Here is a 17,095-nt window from a genome sequence, read left to right as displayed (position 1 = left end):
TTTGTCATGTTTTGCGGACGCCCTCCTAGCTAAAAGCCTGGAAGCCATGGTCCCACACAAGACTGCAGCTGGTGTTGGAAGTGTGGAAGGTGCGGCCCTGCGGGGCGGGGGTGAACACGAGGCTCTTGGAAAGCAGCTCATTGTTGTGAGAATGATAAAGAAGATCTTCCACTATGAGAGCAGCCTTGGTGTCTCTGCTCCCGCAGAAACATCTCCCAGCTATTCCTCATCTTTCTCCTGCTCAGTGGAGCTGTGTTCCTGGGATAAAGGTCACTAGCTGTGGGCCGTCTGTGCGTCTGCCTGTATTTGTCTCTTTCGCTCGGCGTCTTGAATGTCTAAGTAAGAACGCTTGGCGGACTCCACCGGCTCTCGCTGGAAAGGTCACATCGCGGAGCAGACAGGAAGCGCCGCCCTGCTCTTATCGGCGCCGCGGCTCAGACACACCTGGGCTCCTCCCCCTCAGGAGGTGAGAGCTGGAGCGCCCCCCACTGGAGGAAGTCTTGGCCAGCTGTTTGTTTCGAGCCCGCTGCCGTAAACAGGATGTGCGTGTTTCATCCAGCGCTGCCACACGTCACACGCCATGACTTGGTTGGATATCTGAGGAGCAGCAGCTGGTCATGGGTTCCCTGTGTCAGGAGGTGAGTGCAGCACAAAACTGCTCCCTCTTTTTGGAAGGATGGAACCATTCATTCATTCCGAGGTGATGGTTTCAGCGCCGTCGCAGCCTCTTCCATGAGAGTGAGTCCTGGTTGCCCCACAGCTCTGCTGAAGGTTCTCTACAACCATCTCACCGAGCTGTGATGCGGTGCATCACTCTTCACGACGTGACCCGCTCATCACGGGGGAGGACCAAGGGTCAAGCTGAATCTGAAGGTGGATGGAGGAGGAAGAGCAGACAAAGGAAGGGAAATGCCACTCATCAGGCTTCACCTCTGAGAGGACACATGACACGGAGCCGGGATTAAAGAGCCAGGAACAGAATCTGCGCCTAAATTTAGACATGGAAATCAGGGGAGAGCAGCTGCAGTCTCCCCTCAGGAGACGCATTTAAATCAGGTCTGGGTGGTCAGCGTGGAGAGGAGCGTCCTCCTGATGTCAGCTCCATCAGCTGTCTGGAGGCCATCAGTGACGTCAGGTCCAGGGCTCGCCACGGCCACGGCCGTCTCTCTGCTCTGCTCTGCTCTGCAGCCGTCCTTCTGACGGCCCTTGCTAGCCTGTTCGCTTGCTAGCGAGCAGTGGCTGAAATGGAAGCCACCTGAAGCCGACCGCGTGTGTATGGGACGAGGATTTTTCATTGGCTGCTTGATGGCTGAGGGCAGACACACAGTTGCTGGCGGCTGTTTCAGCAGGGGATCTGGTCCAACCCAGGGCAGGAAGGGGATCCCGCTGGAGTTTGAAGGTGTTTGCCACTCAACTCTCTACTTATTTATCTGGTGTCTAGCTATTTATGCGTCTCTGCTGGGGGGTGGCGGCTGAAGCGTGGCCCCGGATGAGCAATCTTCTTCAGCAGAGCCTTTATTCAGCGCCTTTCCAAGCCGCCCAGAGGGGATGGAGGCAGCGCAGATGAGTGCTTGTCATCATTAGAACTTGTGCCTCGCACACGGAGAGACTGGTCACCTGTTGAAGGGACAGAGCTGTCCGAGGTGCTGAACACAGGCCGCCGCAGGCCCCGCTCTGAATCAGACCTCGGTACCAGCTACTGAGCTGGATGTTGCCAGGCTCCAGTTTGGACTGCAGGGAGGTGGACCAGCACCGACCTGATCCCAGGGGTCCTGGCTTGGCTGCGGATTTGGGAGTGAAGCTCTGGATCTCTGGTCCCAGTGTCAGTCATGAGCTGGGAAGAGCTGAGGGCAACTCACCAAGGCACAGCTGTTGTCCTGGTGGAGTCGGACCCTCACTGCCCGTCTGTCTTGTGTTGCAGGTGTCAGCGGTCAGTACCCTTTGGTCCAGAATGTGACGGTGACGGAGGGCGGCGTGGCCAATCTGACCTGTCGAGTGGAGTACAACGACAACACCTCCCTCCAGTGGTCGAACCCGGCACAGCAAACCCTCTTTTTTGGTGACAAGAAAGGTGAGTGCCAGTCATGTTCCGATGAACTGGGGAGACCTGAACCTCAGTTTCAGCTCCTGTTTTTCCTTTCAGTTTCTTGCCTTTTTTCTGAATCTTTATTGATGTTTTCAGTCCGATCCGGAAGAGCATACCTCATGCGCTTCAAACTCCAGTTCCGGGGCCCAAAACCCGCCCACTAGCCATTTGCCTGCTGTAAAAACATGCAGTTAGAGTCAAATTCAAACCTGATTTCGAGTGCAGCAACACGAGCTCGTCCACATCAGAGATCAGTGTCGGCGCTTCGCCCTCTGCCCGACAGCGAGTGGAGGTTACGAGTGTTTCATCCCAAAATCTCAGCTCGAAGAAGAACCCCGGGGTGCGTGGTGAGTCTGTGGTGAAGGTGTCTGGAAGCTAACTGGCAGAAGCTACTGCTAAAAACTTAGTCCTGTCCAAGAGCGACGTCAGATGAATGGACTTGGTTCAGAGTCTCAGCCCCTGGTGTGAGTTGAACGCCCTCATGTCGACTGGCCCAGGCGTGTGTCAGACTCTTCTTCAGGTGCAGAAGTGAGAGCTTACTCTCCTCCTGTGCTTTGTTCTGAATCACGCCGCCAAACTGATGGTTAAGTCTCCTGCGTTGTTGAAGAGGCGGCTCTAAAGATGAGCCACTGCCTTCCTTCAAGCTTCACTGTCAGTGTCTCCTGTAATAGACTCCTTTCCATTGGCTCTTCTTCTTCCCACAGTGGGGTTGTTACAGCACTAAACATGAACTCTTCCAGGTGGAAGCCCAGACAGTCTGATGCCTTTGACATTGCAATTATATTATAGAGAAAGACTAAGTCCACATGCTCTGCTTTGGTCCCTTTCAGTGGCACACCTTCACCCTCGTGTTGAAGCTGTAGTTGTTTCCTCAAATCTCAAATGCATTTTTCTCAGAATGACACAAGAACAGGCTCAGCATGATGACTTGTCAAGACCATGACTGGACAAGACTAGACTCGGCTTAACTTGACGAGGCCATGACTGGACTTGACCCGGAGGCTCGACTTGACAGGAACCAGAAACGGATGAACCCAAGTGGAGCGGCGGCGCGTGGCCTTGCTCTCAGTGTTTTCCCTCCTCCTCCTCAGTGTGGAACTCTTGCTGTACGTGGTGGAGTGCCATGTAGCGCCCACTGGCCTTGACTTGGACCCACCCCACAGACAGCTTTGTGGCCATGTGACTGATGCGTTCCTCTTCACAAGCAGCGGCATGTTTTCCAAGGTGAATGGTGGCTGTTTGTCGTCATGAGCCGGTTTGTTTCTGCTCCACTTCAAAAGGCCGGATTTTTCGGAGCCTTGATTTTTGTGTGGACCCAGCGCCTTCTGCTTTCACTCCCTGCTCTCAGCTCCTCGTCGAGCATGTGAAGTTGTTGATGATGCTTTTGTTCTTCCTCGCTCCTCACAAAGACCTTGGTGGATGAAACCTCATGTTTGGTGTGAAGGGCTCTGAATGGTTGACTTCATCAGACGCAGTGTGTGTGTGTGAGGGAACCAATGTCACGTGTTGCATTCCAATCAAAGAGCCTTGATCGAGACTTTTTCAGGCTGTCGAGTCGACAACAAAGAAACTTTGCCTGATCACAGACACAAACATCATTCAAACCTCTGGCTCAGCAGCTTTCAGCACCTCGGACAGCTCCCGCATGGCCGCCGCTCTCAGACATGAAGGAGACTTCACAACTGGGGTCACTTCCTCTGCTGCAGCCGTGTCTCTGTGTGTGTCTGTGTGTGTGTGTGTCTGCTGCTGCCACTGCCAGGCGCGCCTGCTCAGACGGTGCCACTTTCAGCCTCTAAAGTACCTCAGATGATGAGTCCGATTTTATTTTATTTTATTTTATTTTGTGGGACCAATAAGTCTAATCTACCCCATTGTTTTTTGCCACAGTTCATAAGAAGCGTTGCAATACAGAGTCGGGCCGCAACTAGCCAACTATTCATTATTTCTTTGATGAGTTGACAAGTGGTGCTGAGCTTTGTTTGGAGCCAATTTGAATCTCTGTTTCACCTGAGTTGCTGAAACCATCTCACTGTGATACTGCGATACCATCTGTTATTGAACAGGTCTATTCAAATGGGGGAGGTGGTGAGGCGGAGCCTGGGGCCAGTCGGAGTGGGACCTCAGTCAGGAACCAGTGAAAGGAGCAGAAATGAACATGATTCCAGAGAAGGCGTCTCAGTAACAACCAGTCCTGGATGTCCGTCCTGCACCCGTGCCCGTGTTGACACCAGCAGCAACACGACGCCTCGGCGCTCAGATTTGGACGTTGTTGTGGATGTTATCGATGAGGTCAGCTAACCGGTGCAGCCCTGATACAGAGGCTAGCGAGCCGCTGTTTCTCCCGAGGCTGTGCGACACCTGAGCTCTGCACATGCATTTGCCCAAATGGCTGCTGCTGAATGGAACTGTTGGAGGAGCGTCTCAGGAGCCAGCGCTTATCACTGTGGAACAGGAAGGTCTGAGTGACCTGGCGGCGCGGGTCATTAAAGTACTGGGCCCAAGGAGCGCGGCGGCTGCCTGTGCCGCGGCTGAGTGGCTGTTTTCCTGGAACGCTTTGGTCCCGACCGCAGAGCAAGCAAATGTCACCAGTTCTGATCGGATCCAAACCTCTGACCCGACGGCGCTGTGGCGTGTTGAGGCTTGCTGCGGTCCCTCCCGATGTTTGGGCCACGTGAGAACAGACAAACAACGTGTCAAACACCATTCCAGTTGGGCTGGAAGTTGACCTTTGCCCCACTGGTGACTGGTGACGACAAGACTCACAGAGCGGATCCAACCAAACTCTCTCTCCCAGAGTCCAAAGTGCACTGCGACTCTCCTCATGAGTCTGGTGCGAGGGCAGCCTGGTGAGCTTTGACTGAAGCGTGCCAGGTCCGTTTCAGACGGATCAGAGCTCAGAGCTCTGGAGCCGGTCCTGGCTGCTGTGTTTCCAGCGTGACCTGGATGGGCCCCGGGGCCTCCTGCCAGCTGAAGGTCTCTCCAGACAGGAGTGTTCAGCAGGCTCCTCCCACTGTGAAGTGAGAGGCCACACCCTCTGAGCTCCGTCACTGGCGAACAAGAGCCAGCTCTCTGAACCAGAAGGCAGAACCAGAGCCCGAGGAGCCCCATTGTTTCTTTCACCAGGCTCAGTTCAGAAGTTTGATACGACTTGTTCGTGTTGTTGTTTTTAAAAGCCGAAACTTTTCCCCAAACTATTTCTTAACAGGATTGAAGTTCAACTTCAGCGACAACTTTCTTTTTTTCCTGGGAACAAATGGCTCCATGAAACATTCTTTCATCTCAGCCGGAGGATTGGTACCAGAAACTTGACTGTAAATCTGCTCCGATCCTGAACAAGTGCCTGTTCTCCCAGACAAGGATCATAAAGCACGAGGAAGAGAAATCGGATGAGAGAGGAGACGGAGTAGGCCTTGGTGGGTTGGAGGAGGGAATTAAAGAGCCGGTTTTATGAAAGATCCAGACGCGTCGCCGCACAGCTTTGATCTGACCTTCAGCAAACAACCTCTTTTGACACGTGGAGCTGTAAATCACTCGCAAGTTGTGCTCAGTCACATGTAGCGTCAAAGTTTTCCAGAGGCTCATTTGCAGGTCGAGCAGGGAGAATCTCAACGTGTTGGGCTTTTATCCTTAAGTCTGGATCGTGTTTCTCTTGGCTGAAAAACAGCCGCTGCACCTGAAGAAGAGCTGTTCCACTGCTGCGCCTGTGGTGCTAACACCAGCAGCCAGGGCAGGAGGTCACAGGGGGCGTCGCCTTCGCACACCGCTCCGCGCTTCATCTGTCGGGGGAAGGATCGGACCCATGGAAACACAGACACGCCTCTCAATTATTCGTATATCTCTCAGCAGATCTGGGTACAAACTGTTGGCTGTTAGGTCCTGCTCTTCTCCTGGCGTCACATGACTCTTCACACCCAGCTGCCTGGACCCCGGAGTAGTGTCATGGTGGGAACAGACTCACGTGCTCAGATTGCAGCTGGCTCACAAAAGGCTCAACACAAGGTTGAGTTTAACAAAGTTTAATACACCAGACAGGAACGAGGAACTAAAGACGTCGCCACCCAAACACGGAGCGAGGCAAACGCTCAAGGACGGGGAAAAACCAGATGCAGAGCCAGAAGTGAACAGGCCTAAGGACGGAAAATAAACAAGGAAAAGACACGCACAATAGAAGAGTTCCTCAGCAGCATCTAGGAACTGTGTCCAGACTGCTCCATAGTTCAAGTGTTCAGAGACATGAGACACAGCAGACAGACAGACAGACAGACGGCTCCATTGAAGCCCTCAATAAAGCTGGCAGAGCAGACACCAGCGGCTTCTACCAGAGACCTGAAACATTGAGTTGCTCATCTCTGCACTGCAGAGTTCACTCTTCTATTGAGACGTCAACAAACCATGGTGTTGGAGACAAACTCCACTCCTGAGTTCCATCATCAGACAGAGAGACTGGAGTGTCCGACACATGGAGGAGAAGGAACATGGCTTTATCCTCATCATTATCGCTGACATGACAACATTTATCCTGATAACTTGTTTTGGTCGTCCCAGGGTGGAGTCAGAGTCAGAGTCAGGGTGTGCGCACAGGAGGGTCCTCACAAGGCTCCAGGAGGGCTGGAGAGTCTGGAGCACAGTGCTCCGCTTCCTGCCTGGACGTAATGAAGTGGAGCAGGTGTCCCACTGAACTCCAGGCTGAGCACCGTGTGTCACCTGGATGTCACATCTCTGCTGAAAAAACCAGGACAAATGAGATCCAGGATCATTATTAACCAACAGGGCATCGTGGCTTGCGGCGCCAGCTCCAGTCCCCAGGTGACTTGTTGACACAGGGAGGGGAGCACGCGGCTGAGGAGCCTTCGGAAACGTGCACTTGTCTCATTATAAAACTGTGTCAGTGGAATGAGCAAACACCTGCGGCGGCGAGCGGCGTGGACGGGAGTCAAGTCGGCGGCGGTGAGACGGCAGCGCCGCCGCCGCAGCGGCTTCAACAAAGGAGACGAGTCAGTTTGCATGTCTTTCAAGGAGCGAGTGAAGGAAGTGGAATGGTGCCGTGCTGGAAGGAAGAAAGCAAGGAGACGTCGTCTGAACGGAGCGCCGGGACCTTTATTTTAATGAGGGTCAGACTCTGAACAAACTAGCGGATCAGAGCGTCACTTTCAAGGGAGTTTGGCCAGTTAGAGTTGAGCCATGAAGCCGTCAAGCTGGTCTCCCCTCACCGATAATGATGGGCCGTGTTTTCATGTCCATGAGCTGCAGCTTCCCTTGGTGTCACTCATGATTGAAAGAAATATTTGACCTCAGCACTTTCTCTCGGCCCAACAAGTCTGCTTCCCTTTCATCAGAGCCCGAGTCTTTTCAGCAGCGGCCGTGTGTGCGCGTGCGTCTCCCTGGTTTATCCTCACTTGCGGGGACGTTTGACAAGTTTAAGCCTCAGTTTGAGGGAGAAACTTCAAACTAGCTGAGGTCCACTCTGGCCCACAGTCCTGGTTCAGGTGAGAGGCTGGGGGAAGGGTGCCGGCCAGGAGAGGTCCCCGCAAGGACGGAGATACAAACAAGCCCGTCTAATGGACCGGTCCTCAGAAGGCAGTTTGAGGTGGACCAGTCCACCAGCGGAGGCCGTGGCTGCTGCAGGTGTCAGTGTGGAGCTGGTCCAGTGGGCACCTGACAAACCGTGTGTCGGAACTGAAGTAGCACTTGCACCAGTGAGAGTGGCAGAAGACCCCAGCAGTAGCTGGTGTGGAGCTTCATGTGGTCCCAGTGGGAGGTGAGCGTGAAGTGAAGGCTCTACTCTGAGCATCTGCCGGAGGTCCAGTTTTCTGTTGTGTTCCTCTGCTCCCGAGAGAGAAGGGAGGGAAGTGGAGCAGTGTTGGAGCGCGGCGTCGGGTCGTCATGAGGATGGAAGTGGCTTCAGCCACGTGGCCGTAAGAAGAGTCAACATTTGATGGGATGCTGCGCAGGACTGTGGTACGAGAGGAGGAGCCAAGAAGGAGCAGCTGGGCTGGGTGGGTCCTGACTGTGTGATCGCCTGGAGCCAGTGACGCTGCAGTGAATCATTGAGCCGCCGCAGTCGACAGAATGAGGTCTGCAGGTGGGAGGAAGGGGAGCGGAAAATACTGACAGCACTGAAGGTAAACACAGACAAGGTATCCTCTCAGAAATCACCTCCAGTGTTCTCTTCTCTCCTGGTGACAGCATCAGCACAGCTCCAGGCTCTGGCAGCGCCTTGTGGTGGGGTGGGCACGTGCCCACATGTCCTGTTCCCACCCCAGGACGTGTCCTGTTCCCACCCCAGGACGTGTCCTGTTCCCACACCAGGACGTGTCCTGTTCCCACCCCAGGACGTGTCACGTTCCCACCCCAGGACGTGTCCTGTTCCCACCCCAGGACATGTGATGTTCCCACCCCAGGACGTGTCCTGTTCCCACCCCAGGACGTGTCATGTTCCCACCCCAGGACGTGTCATGTTCCCACCCCAGGACATGTGATGTTCCCACCCCAGGACGTGTCATGTTCCCACCCCAGGACGTGTCATGTTCCCACACCAGGACGTGTCCTGTTCCCACCCCAGGATGTGTCATGTTCCCACCCCAGGACGTGTCCTGTTCCCACCCCAGGACGTGTCATGTTCCCACCCCAGGACGTGTCCTGTTCCCACCCCAGGACGTGTCATGTTCCCACCCCAGGACGTGTCATGTTCCCACCCCAGGACATGTGATGTTCCCACCCCAGGACGTGTCATGTTCCCACCCCAGGACGTGTCATGTTCCCACACCAGGACGTGTCCTGTTCCCACCCCAGGACATGTGATTTTCCCACACCAGGACGTGTCATGTTCCCACCCCAGGACGTGTCATGTTCCCACACCAGGACGTGTCATGTTCCCACCCCAGGACATGTCACGTTCCCACCCCAGGAAGTGTCATGTTCCCACCCCAGGACGTGTCACGTTCCCACCCCAGGATGTGTCGTGTTCCCACACCAGGACGTGTCCTGTTCCCACCCCAGGACGTCTCATGTTCCCACACCAGGACATGTCACGTTCCCACCCCAGGACGTGTCACGTTCCCACCCCAGGAAGTGTCATGTTCCCACACCAGGACGTGTCATGTTCCCACCGCAGGACGTGTGATGTTCCCACCCCAGGACGTGTCATGTTCCCACCCCAGGACGTGTCATGTTCCCACCGCAGGACGTGTGATGTTCCCACCCCAGGACGTGTCATGTTCCCACACCAGGACATGTGATGTTCCCACCCCAGGACGTGTCCTGTTCCCACCCCAGGACGTGTCATGTTCCCACCCCAGGACGTGTCATGTTCCCACCGCAGGACGTGTGATGTTCCCACCCCAGGACGTGTGATGTTCCCACCCCAGGACGTGTCATGTTCCCACCCCAGGACGTGTCATGTTCCCACCCCAGGACGTGTCATGTTCCCACACCAGGACGTGTCCTGTTCCCACCCCAGGACGTGTCATGTTCCCACCCCAGGACATGTGATGTTCCCACCCCAGGACGTGTCATGTTCCCACCCCAGGACGTGTCATGTTCCCACACCAGGACGTGTCCTGTTCCCACCCCAGGACATGTGATTTTCCCACACCAGGACGTGTCATGTTCCCACCCCAGGACGTGTCATGTTCCCACACCAGGACGTGTCATGTTCCCACCCCAGGACATGTCACGTTCCCACCCCAGGAAGTGTCATGTTCCCACCCCAGGACGTGTCACGTTCCCACCCCAGGATGTGTCGTGTTCCCACACCAGGACGTGTCCTGTTCCCACCCCAGGACGTCTCATGTTCCCACACCAGGACATGTCACGTTCCCACCCCAGGACGTGTCACGTTCCCACCCCAGGACGTGTCCTGTTCCCACCCCAGGACGTGTCATGTTCCCACCCCAGGACGTCTCATGTTCCCACCCCAGGACGTGTCGTGCCGCGCTGCCACAGAACCAATGTAAAAACAAAGCAGAGTGTCAGTGCTGAGCTGCTGCTGTGAAGCCTGAAAACAAGCTCATCCATCTTAGTGGAGCAAAGCACATCACTGTTGACATTTGTCACCTCTCTGTTATCTGCGCCGCGTGTGTGAACACAGCAGAAGCTGCTGGCTCTCAGGCAGCTGTATTAGTGCTCATGAGCAAGGTGTGTCCCTGGAGCGAGCGGCGACTCCTCGACTTGCAGACGGCTGTGTTGAAACACGGGCGCTTTGTTTGCTCTCAGCTGGGGACACTATTCTAACTACAGTTATTACTGCTGCTTATGTTCCCACCACCTCCCCTGCTGCTACTGATTCTACTTCCACCCAGTGCTTCTGCCGAACCTGCGAGCACGTATGAGGCTGCTGCTCCTGCTACAGCTACCACATGTGCTTCTACACTGGAGCTCTCATGACTTCTGCTGCTACTCCTACTACACGACGCTGCTACTGGAACAACTGCGACTACCATTAATACTGATAATTGTTGTACTATTACACTACTACACTGCAGCACCTGCTCCTACCAATACTACTACTAGTACGACGAATAAAGCAGCAGGGATGCGTGGTGCTGCTGGTTCTCCTCCGTGTACCACTGCAGTCAGTTTGGCCGATGGCTTCAGGAGAGAAACTTCTGTGGATGTCACAGAGCTATATCTTCACCTGAGGAGGGGGAGAAGTACTGCCGTTTTCACAGGCTGCTGGAGTTTAGTCGGCAAACAAAGGCACCATTTCATGGATTACTCTGCGAGTCCCGGAGGAGCCCGACATCCCAGCAGCTGGTGGTTGGCACTGACACCCCCACATCAGCTGAAAGACTTTGAAGAGTGAGCAGCAGAGCAAAGTAGCCTTGGCTGCTCATAACTACGAGCTCTGCAGAGCGATGGCGCTGGAGCAGCCTCGGAATAAATCTCCAGGGAAGCCAAGGTCTGGGCGGCGGCGGCGGCGGCGGGACTGGAAGCTGAAGCGTCGGCTGCTCTTGTTCTGGGGCGGGGAAAATGGCCGCCTCTCCAAGGTGCCACGATGGCTCCAGCAGCCACGTGTCTGAAGCCTCTCAAGTCCTCTCGCTGCAGCCAATCTTTCCAACGCCTTCTAATTTCAGCGAATCCATTACAGCTCGCACGTCGTGCCCGACTCTCATTAGGCCTCCTTCGCTGGCTCTTATTGCACTATTGATTTCCATTGCTCTTATGTCTTCTGGAAGATTACATTTTCATATAAGTAAAATGTCCTGGAGCGGAGCCGGCGCTCCCCTCCAGAGCCGCTCTGCAGCTCGGGTGAGGGTGGAAGCCGCCGCGGCCTCCTGCTCACGCGCGTGTTTCCTCCTGCTGCACAGCGAGGACGTTACGGGACGTTGTTCATCAAGCCCATGAAACATGAAGCTGTTTCCGACTCAAACTGTTCCCCACACAGAGTCATTTTGAGATGACCTGGTGATGGTTTCACCACAGACGAAGGAGTCGCTGACCAGAGCCGTGGTGGTGGCGGGGCCGAACCTGATGCATGTTTGTTTCCATGGCGTTGACTCTTTATCACTGGCTAGGCTCCGTGTTGAAGGGAAGGTCAAACTAACCCGAGCTGTCTGTGTTGCAGCGCTGAGGGACAACAGGATCGAGCTGGTGCGCGCCTCCTGGTCGGAGCTGACCATCAGCATCAGTGACGTGGCGCTGTCCGACGAGGGCATGTACACCTGCTCGCTCTTCACCATGCCGGTCAGAACCGCCAAGGCCTACCTCACCGTTCTGGGTAAGTCCTCCTCCACCATCTCCTCCACCTTCAGAACGGCTCACGTCAGCAGTTTTCCCTCCAGGAAGCAGAAGCTTGGGGCTCACGTTAGAGATGAGACCCAGGACGTGTTAGCTTGACGTTGCGTACGGAAGCCTGCTGGGTTTCTGCCTGAGCGGGGCAGGGTTGGCTGCACTCGCTGCTCAGGCCTGCCGTGCGGTGACAGACAAGGCGAGAAGGGATCAATGATGTTGAGCGAGGACACGCATCGCTCATCGACGCATTTAAAACTCTCATTATCGGAGTGACTCGCTCCAGGCTCCGCCCCCGTGATCGCGCTGAGGAGGCAGAGGAGCAAGCGATGAAGTCTGTTGTTTGACAAACACAGGTCTGTCTGACGTCACCTGCAGGTGTCCCAGAGAAGCCGGAGATCGATGGCCTGACCAAGCCGGCCTTGGAGGGAGACCAGCTCACCCTCACCTGCATCACCCAGGGCAGCAAGCCTGCCGCCGACCTGCGCTGGTTCAGGAACGAGAAGGAAGTCAAAGGTAAGCAGCACCTGCTGCGACGCACCTGGTGGAGAGGAGAACACAGAGCATCACACCTGTTTGTGTTTGGATCACGAGTCATTTGTGCTGAGCTGCAGCACTTGAATCATTCCGATGTCTCTGAGGAACTGGCGACGTGTCCGGGCTCCGCCCCCTCAGACTGGAGTTGGTGCTTACTGTTGCAGCCAGACTTTGAATAAGCTGAACTTGAACTCGGCAGCCGGTCAGCGTCTCGTGCTTCACTGTGATGACCGTGACGTTCCTCTCACGTGCTGCGCAGGGAAACCACATCAGTGATAAAGGTTCTGTCCTGGCTGTCACGGGATCAGAGCCAGTCGCTGAGTTGAGCCACAGCACTTTATGCCATATATTCATATATAATCTAAACACAAAAGAGGAACAGGAACGAGGAAACCACGGGCGTCAGCACCAGCGCGTGGAGTGAGGAACTCGAACAGGGGCAGGGAGAAACCTGAAGCAAAAACCAGGTGAATAAACTTAAGCCTGGCGAAGGGGGACAACGAAAACACACTCGGAGTTTACTCACCTACTCACGCTGGAGGTGGAATTAAACACACACACGAGGAATAACTAGAGCACGGAGAAACAGAAAAATTGAGTTTTAACAAAACAGTGACACAAACAAACCGCGAGAAGCGATGAACACAAAGCTGAATAATGATAAAACTAAGGAGGCAGCTGAAAGAAAGACAAGCACACACAGAATTGGAATAACCAGGACATACGAGAGAAAGGAGGTATACCGTGAGGACGCGAAGCAACCATCTGGCGACGCCAGCTGGCACCAAGGCGTGGATATCCATGGTGTGTTGGTTAGTAGATCGCTGCCAGCCACGTCGCGTGTGTACCGTTACACGTCCCGCAGTGTTGTTTGTAGGTGGAAGAACATGAGTGAAGGTTTTTATTCATATATACTCTTTCTTTTATTTCTATTCCACGTGAGTGGCTCCTCCTCTCACGGCAGCCTGGATAGGACTGGTGATGCAAGCAGTGGAGTGAAGTCTAGCGTGAGAGACTGGGAGTAGAGCAGGACTGTGGTCTGAGTGAGCGCAGGCCTGCAGCAGGGAGCAGCGCGGGGCGGGGTTTCCGTCAGTGGAGCAACGCTTGGCTGAGCTGGATCTCAGTCCTCCACAGATGATGGTGGGAACCAGGCTTCCTGTGTGTGAGGGGGGACCAAAGCACCCTGAAACCGGGCCCTGTGTCGGGAGTGGAGTGGGATTTGTCAGAGGTGAGGAGACCACGGCGCATTCCGGCGCGGAGACGAGTCCGTGCTGGGAACAACTGACAGTTGTGACATATTGTTGTGGGATCTGGGGGAAGGAGCAGATGATATTAGCAGCGCAGCCGCCGGAGCAGTCCATCATCCATTCACCTTCATTTAGTGTCAGTGTGTGTGTGTGTGTGTGCGTGTGTGTCGGACGATGGAGACGATAGCATGTAAAGGCATGAGCGGCTGTCGGAATCCAATATTCTTATTTCTTCCGACTCCTCAGTCTCTCCACCAGTAATGATTTATTTCTATTTCAGTGAGACCTGAACCCAGGGACCTCCACCAATATCACTGCGTGTCGCTTTTGTTTACACGCGGCTGAAGCGGAGGGAGCCGCGTGAAGATGAAATGAATATTTATTTGGGTGAGGGCGAGATGTCGGATGAGCGTTATCCTTCTCCCTGACCCCGACGCCGGAGGTTATTGCTTCATGGTGTTGTGGAGCCGCTCCGATCTGCCCAGGATTAGACTTGAAATACGACTCCATTTTCATGTGAATATATTTGCACTCACATCCTTGTGCTGCCGTGTTGGTCAAGGACAAGCCTCTTGTTTGCGCTGGAACCTGGTGCATTATGGACCGGCCCAGACTGCAGTGGTCAGTAGACAGCAGGAGGATACAATACAAAACACCTCCATCTATGGAGAGGGGTAGTTTTGTAAGGTAAAGTGAAGTGAGGTTTCATTTCTGGGAGCCTTGTGTCCGGTTCAATATTGCATGAATGGATGAATAATGCATCCGCCCAAGCAGGAGCACAATCTCCTTGAATTATTTGGTCTGTGTGGAGCCTCATGCGGTTCTGAGACTCTGAGCTAGTGAGAGCAAGTTCATCTGATTTTAAACTAAACAAGAAGGAGTGGGTGGCACCTCTGTTCCTCCGTCGGCAGAGGCACAAGCACATGACCACGGCTGAGTGGAGCGCTCAAAGTCAGTGGCAGAAGATGGTGCTGTCCTCTGCGGGGACCTCGCTGAGGAGGAGCCGCGTCTCCGAGCACACAGTATTGATGGATGCGTTGTCCTCCGTGATCCCACCCGAGCGAGCGTTCTGGTCCTCTTCTGCTTCAGGATGAACCTCAGAAAGGTCAATGGTGGAGCAGGAAGGGATTTGTTCGGTGGCCGTGTTCTGTCAACACCTTCACAAAACCTGAAAACAGAAAAGCGGGCGATTTTAGGGCGACACATTTCTGAAGTGTTGAATCCTCTTCCCAATCATTTTCAATGGGAAAAATTGGTCACAAAACCTGGAATATCTTGGGAATTCTGGCACCCAGGTCAGAGAGAAGCGATAGCAGGCGAGTCCCGGTCGAGCCGCACGCTTTGGCTTTGGAGTCGTGTCTGTACGACAAAAGCTCTGGGAGGAGTAGCGTGACGAAAATTGACAAAAATGGCCGACGCGAAGTTCATCAATGTTTCCTTCCTGACATCAGGGGCCCCTGGGGCCTCAACTTGCTGACTTGGCATCTCTCTCCGTCAGGTGCCAAGGAGGTGAACGCCAGCGGGAAGACGTTCACCGTCCGCAGCTCTCTGCAGCTCAGCGTGAACAGGAACGACGACGGCGTGGCCTACACCTGCAGGGTGGACCACGTGGCCCTGGCGCACTCCCCGCAGCAGGCCACTGAAGTGCTGGAGGTCCACTGTAAGAACCCTCTGGCTGTTGCAGTGCGGGATGGAACTCAATAACTGGTGTGATGTTGTGCTCCTGGCTCCACAGATGCGCCGCATGTGGAGATCCTGCCGTCGCTCACGGTCCCTCAGGAGGGTCAGTTCCTCAAGCTGGAGTGTGAGTCCAAAGGAAACCCCTCGTAAGGCCTCCTCCTCCTCCTCTTCCTCTGGCGCCCGAGTCGTCTGTCCTCGCGGCTCAAGGCCTTGTCTGTCTGCTGCAGGCCGGACCCCGTCATGTGGACCAAAGATGGGGTGGAGCTTCCCGACCTGAGCAGAGTGATCGTGGAGGGACGAGAGCTGAGCTTTCCCTCCCTCAACAAGACGGACAACGGCACCTACCGCTGCGAAGCCAGCAACCACCTGGGCACCAGCAGCGCCGAGTACACGCTCTTCGTCTACGGTGAGTCCAGGGGAGGGGAGGCCGACCTGCAGGCTGCGCTCTGCCTGACACACACACACACGTCGGCGGAGGATCGCCGGCGTGGTGCCGCCAGTGGAGGCGCTGGATGACAAACCCCACCACCACCACCACCACCACCACACACCCCGAGTGTTTGGGGCTGTGGCGAGTCAGAATGTGGTGGACGGAGGGAAACACAATAACCTGGAGTCTCAGAGATTTAAATCCATCAACATTTGAGGCGGTAGTTCTGTGACCTCATCTTTATTTTCCTGCCGTGGTGTTCATTATTCAGCATCGGTGCGCTCACCTCACGTGCCACTGTGCAGCTGCACAGCCAGCGGACGTGGAGAGAAGCTGCGAACACAAGGCATGCTTTCCTTGGTTGATGGAGGTTTCTGGTGCATTGTCACTACAAATGTACAAAGCAGCTTTACAAAGGTTTTTAAACCAAATCCTGAGAACGTTTCAGAGGTGAGGCACATGAAGTCTGATCCTGCAGCTGTGGAACTGAGCTCCTCCAACGAAGAAAACTCAGAGACCATGTCTCACTCATGGTTTTTCACCTTCTACAAAATGAGCTCAGCATATGACTTATTGTTGCTGATGAACTTGATGAAATTCAAATAGCGTGAACCTGAAGACTTCTTTTGTTGACCCAGTTTGCTCCTGATGTTGGTCGTACTTCCGTGCTGGGGACATGGTTCAGGACAGGCGCCGTGCTGAGCTCACGCCTGAGCGGACGGTGGCTTGGAGACGCGCCTGGCCGCCAGTGATGGGCGGGTGTGCAGGAGCCCCGCCCCAGTGGTCAGCTCCACTTTAGCCCGGCACCAGCGCAGCCACAGATCCTGGAGCACGTCTGTTTCGCTGTTCCTCTGCCACGAAAAGTCACGCAGACAGTCGCTCCTGTATCACGTCCAATTAGATGGCGGCGCGTCGGCGTGAAAATATCACGGTGACACAAACAAGGTGGCGCCGTCGCCTCATTAGCTCCGCAGCTCTGAGACCCTGACGGAGGGAACCGAGTCAGGAGCCCAGGGTCAGGTGGACGGGACCGTCTCCTGTGTCTCTGAGTGTCATGTTGCATCGCTGATGTTGTCTCCTAACCGCTTCATTGTGCCCTCCTCCCCCACCAGACGCCCCCACCACCCCGCCTCCATCCACCACACACCCCCTCCATCCCCTCCCTCCAGACCCCACCGCCCGCTCCTCCGTCACAGGCAGCAGAGGTACAGTAGCGCCGCTCTCACGCCTCTTCTCTTCCCGCTGCTGCTGTTTCCACCTTCCTGCTGCTCCACTCTCGTCTGAGCCTACAAACGCCTTTCTGCCTGTCTGCTGTTTGGAAACTGCCGTCTTTTGGATCATCCAAGTGGGAGTCCAATGGAGGGACAGACAAATGAAAAAGAGAAA

The 17,095-nt window shown here is 54.9% G+C and overlaps 1 protein-coding gene across 3 annotated transcripts in view; it reads left to right on the top strand.

Annotated features, from left to right (window-relative positions):
* The window catches only part of cadm2a (cell adhesion molecule 2a), a 101,732-nt gene that overhangs the window by 78,663 nt on the left and 5,974 nt on the right, over positions 1–17,095 (top strand). For 2 of the 3 annotated variants that reach the window (XM_053847546.1, XM_053847547.1), the window contains 7 exons: positions 1,922–2,071; positions 11,652–11,804; positions 12,194–12,331; positions 15,098–15,259; positions 15,335–15,425; positions 15,507–15,685; positions 16,822–16,914. In XM_053847546.1, the coding sequence (XP_053703521.1) occupies positions 1,922–2,071; positions 11,652–11,804; positions 12,194–12,331; positions 15,098–15,259; positions 15,335–15,425; positions 15,507–15,685; positions 16,822–16,914 (966 nt within the window). The remainder of the gene's footprint in view (positions 1–1,921; positions 2,072–11,651; positions 11,805–12,193; positions 12,332–15,097; positions 15,260–15,334; positions 15,426–15,506; positions 15,686–16,821; positions 16,915–17,095) is intronic. The other variant, XM_053847548.1, reaches the window with a different exon arrangement.

The sequence above is a fragment of the Synchiropus splendidus genome, chromosome 17, assembly GCF_027744825.2.
Source record: "Synchiropus splendidus isolate RoL2022-P1 chromosome 17, RoL_Sspl_1.0, whole genome shotgun sequence".
In the NCBI taxonomy this organism is placed as follows: domain Eukaryota; kingdom Metazoa; phylum Chordata; class Actinopteri; order Syngnathiformes; family Callionymidae; genus Synchiropus; species Synchiropus splendidus.
The sequence above is the reverse complement of the archived record's forward strand: the minus strand, read 5'-3'. Positions and strand labels throughout refer to the sequence as shown.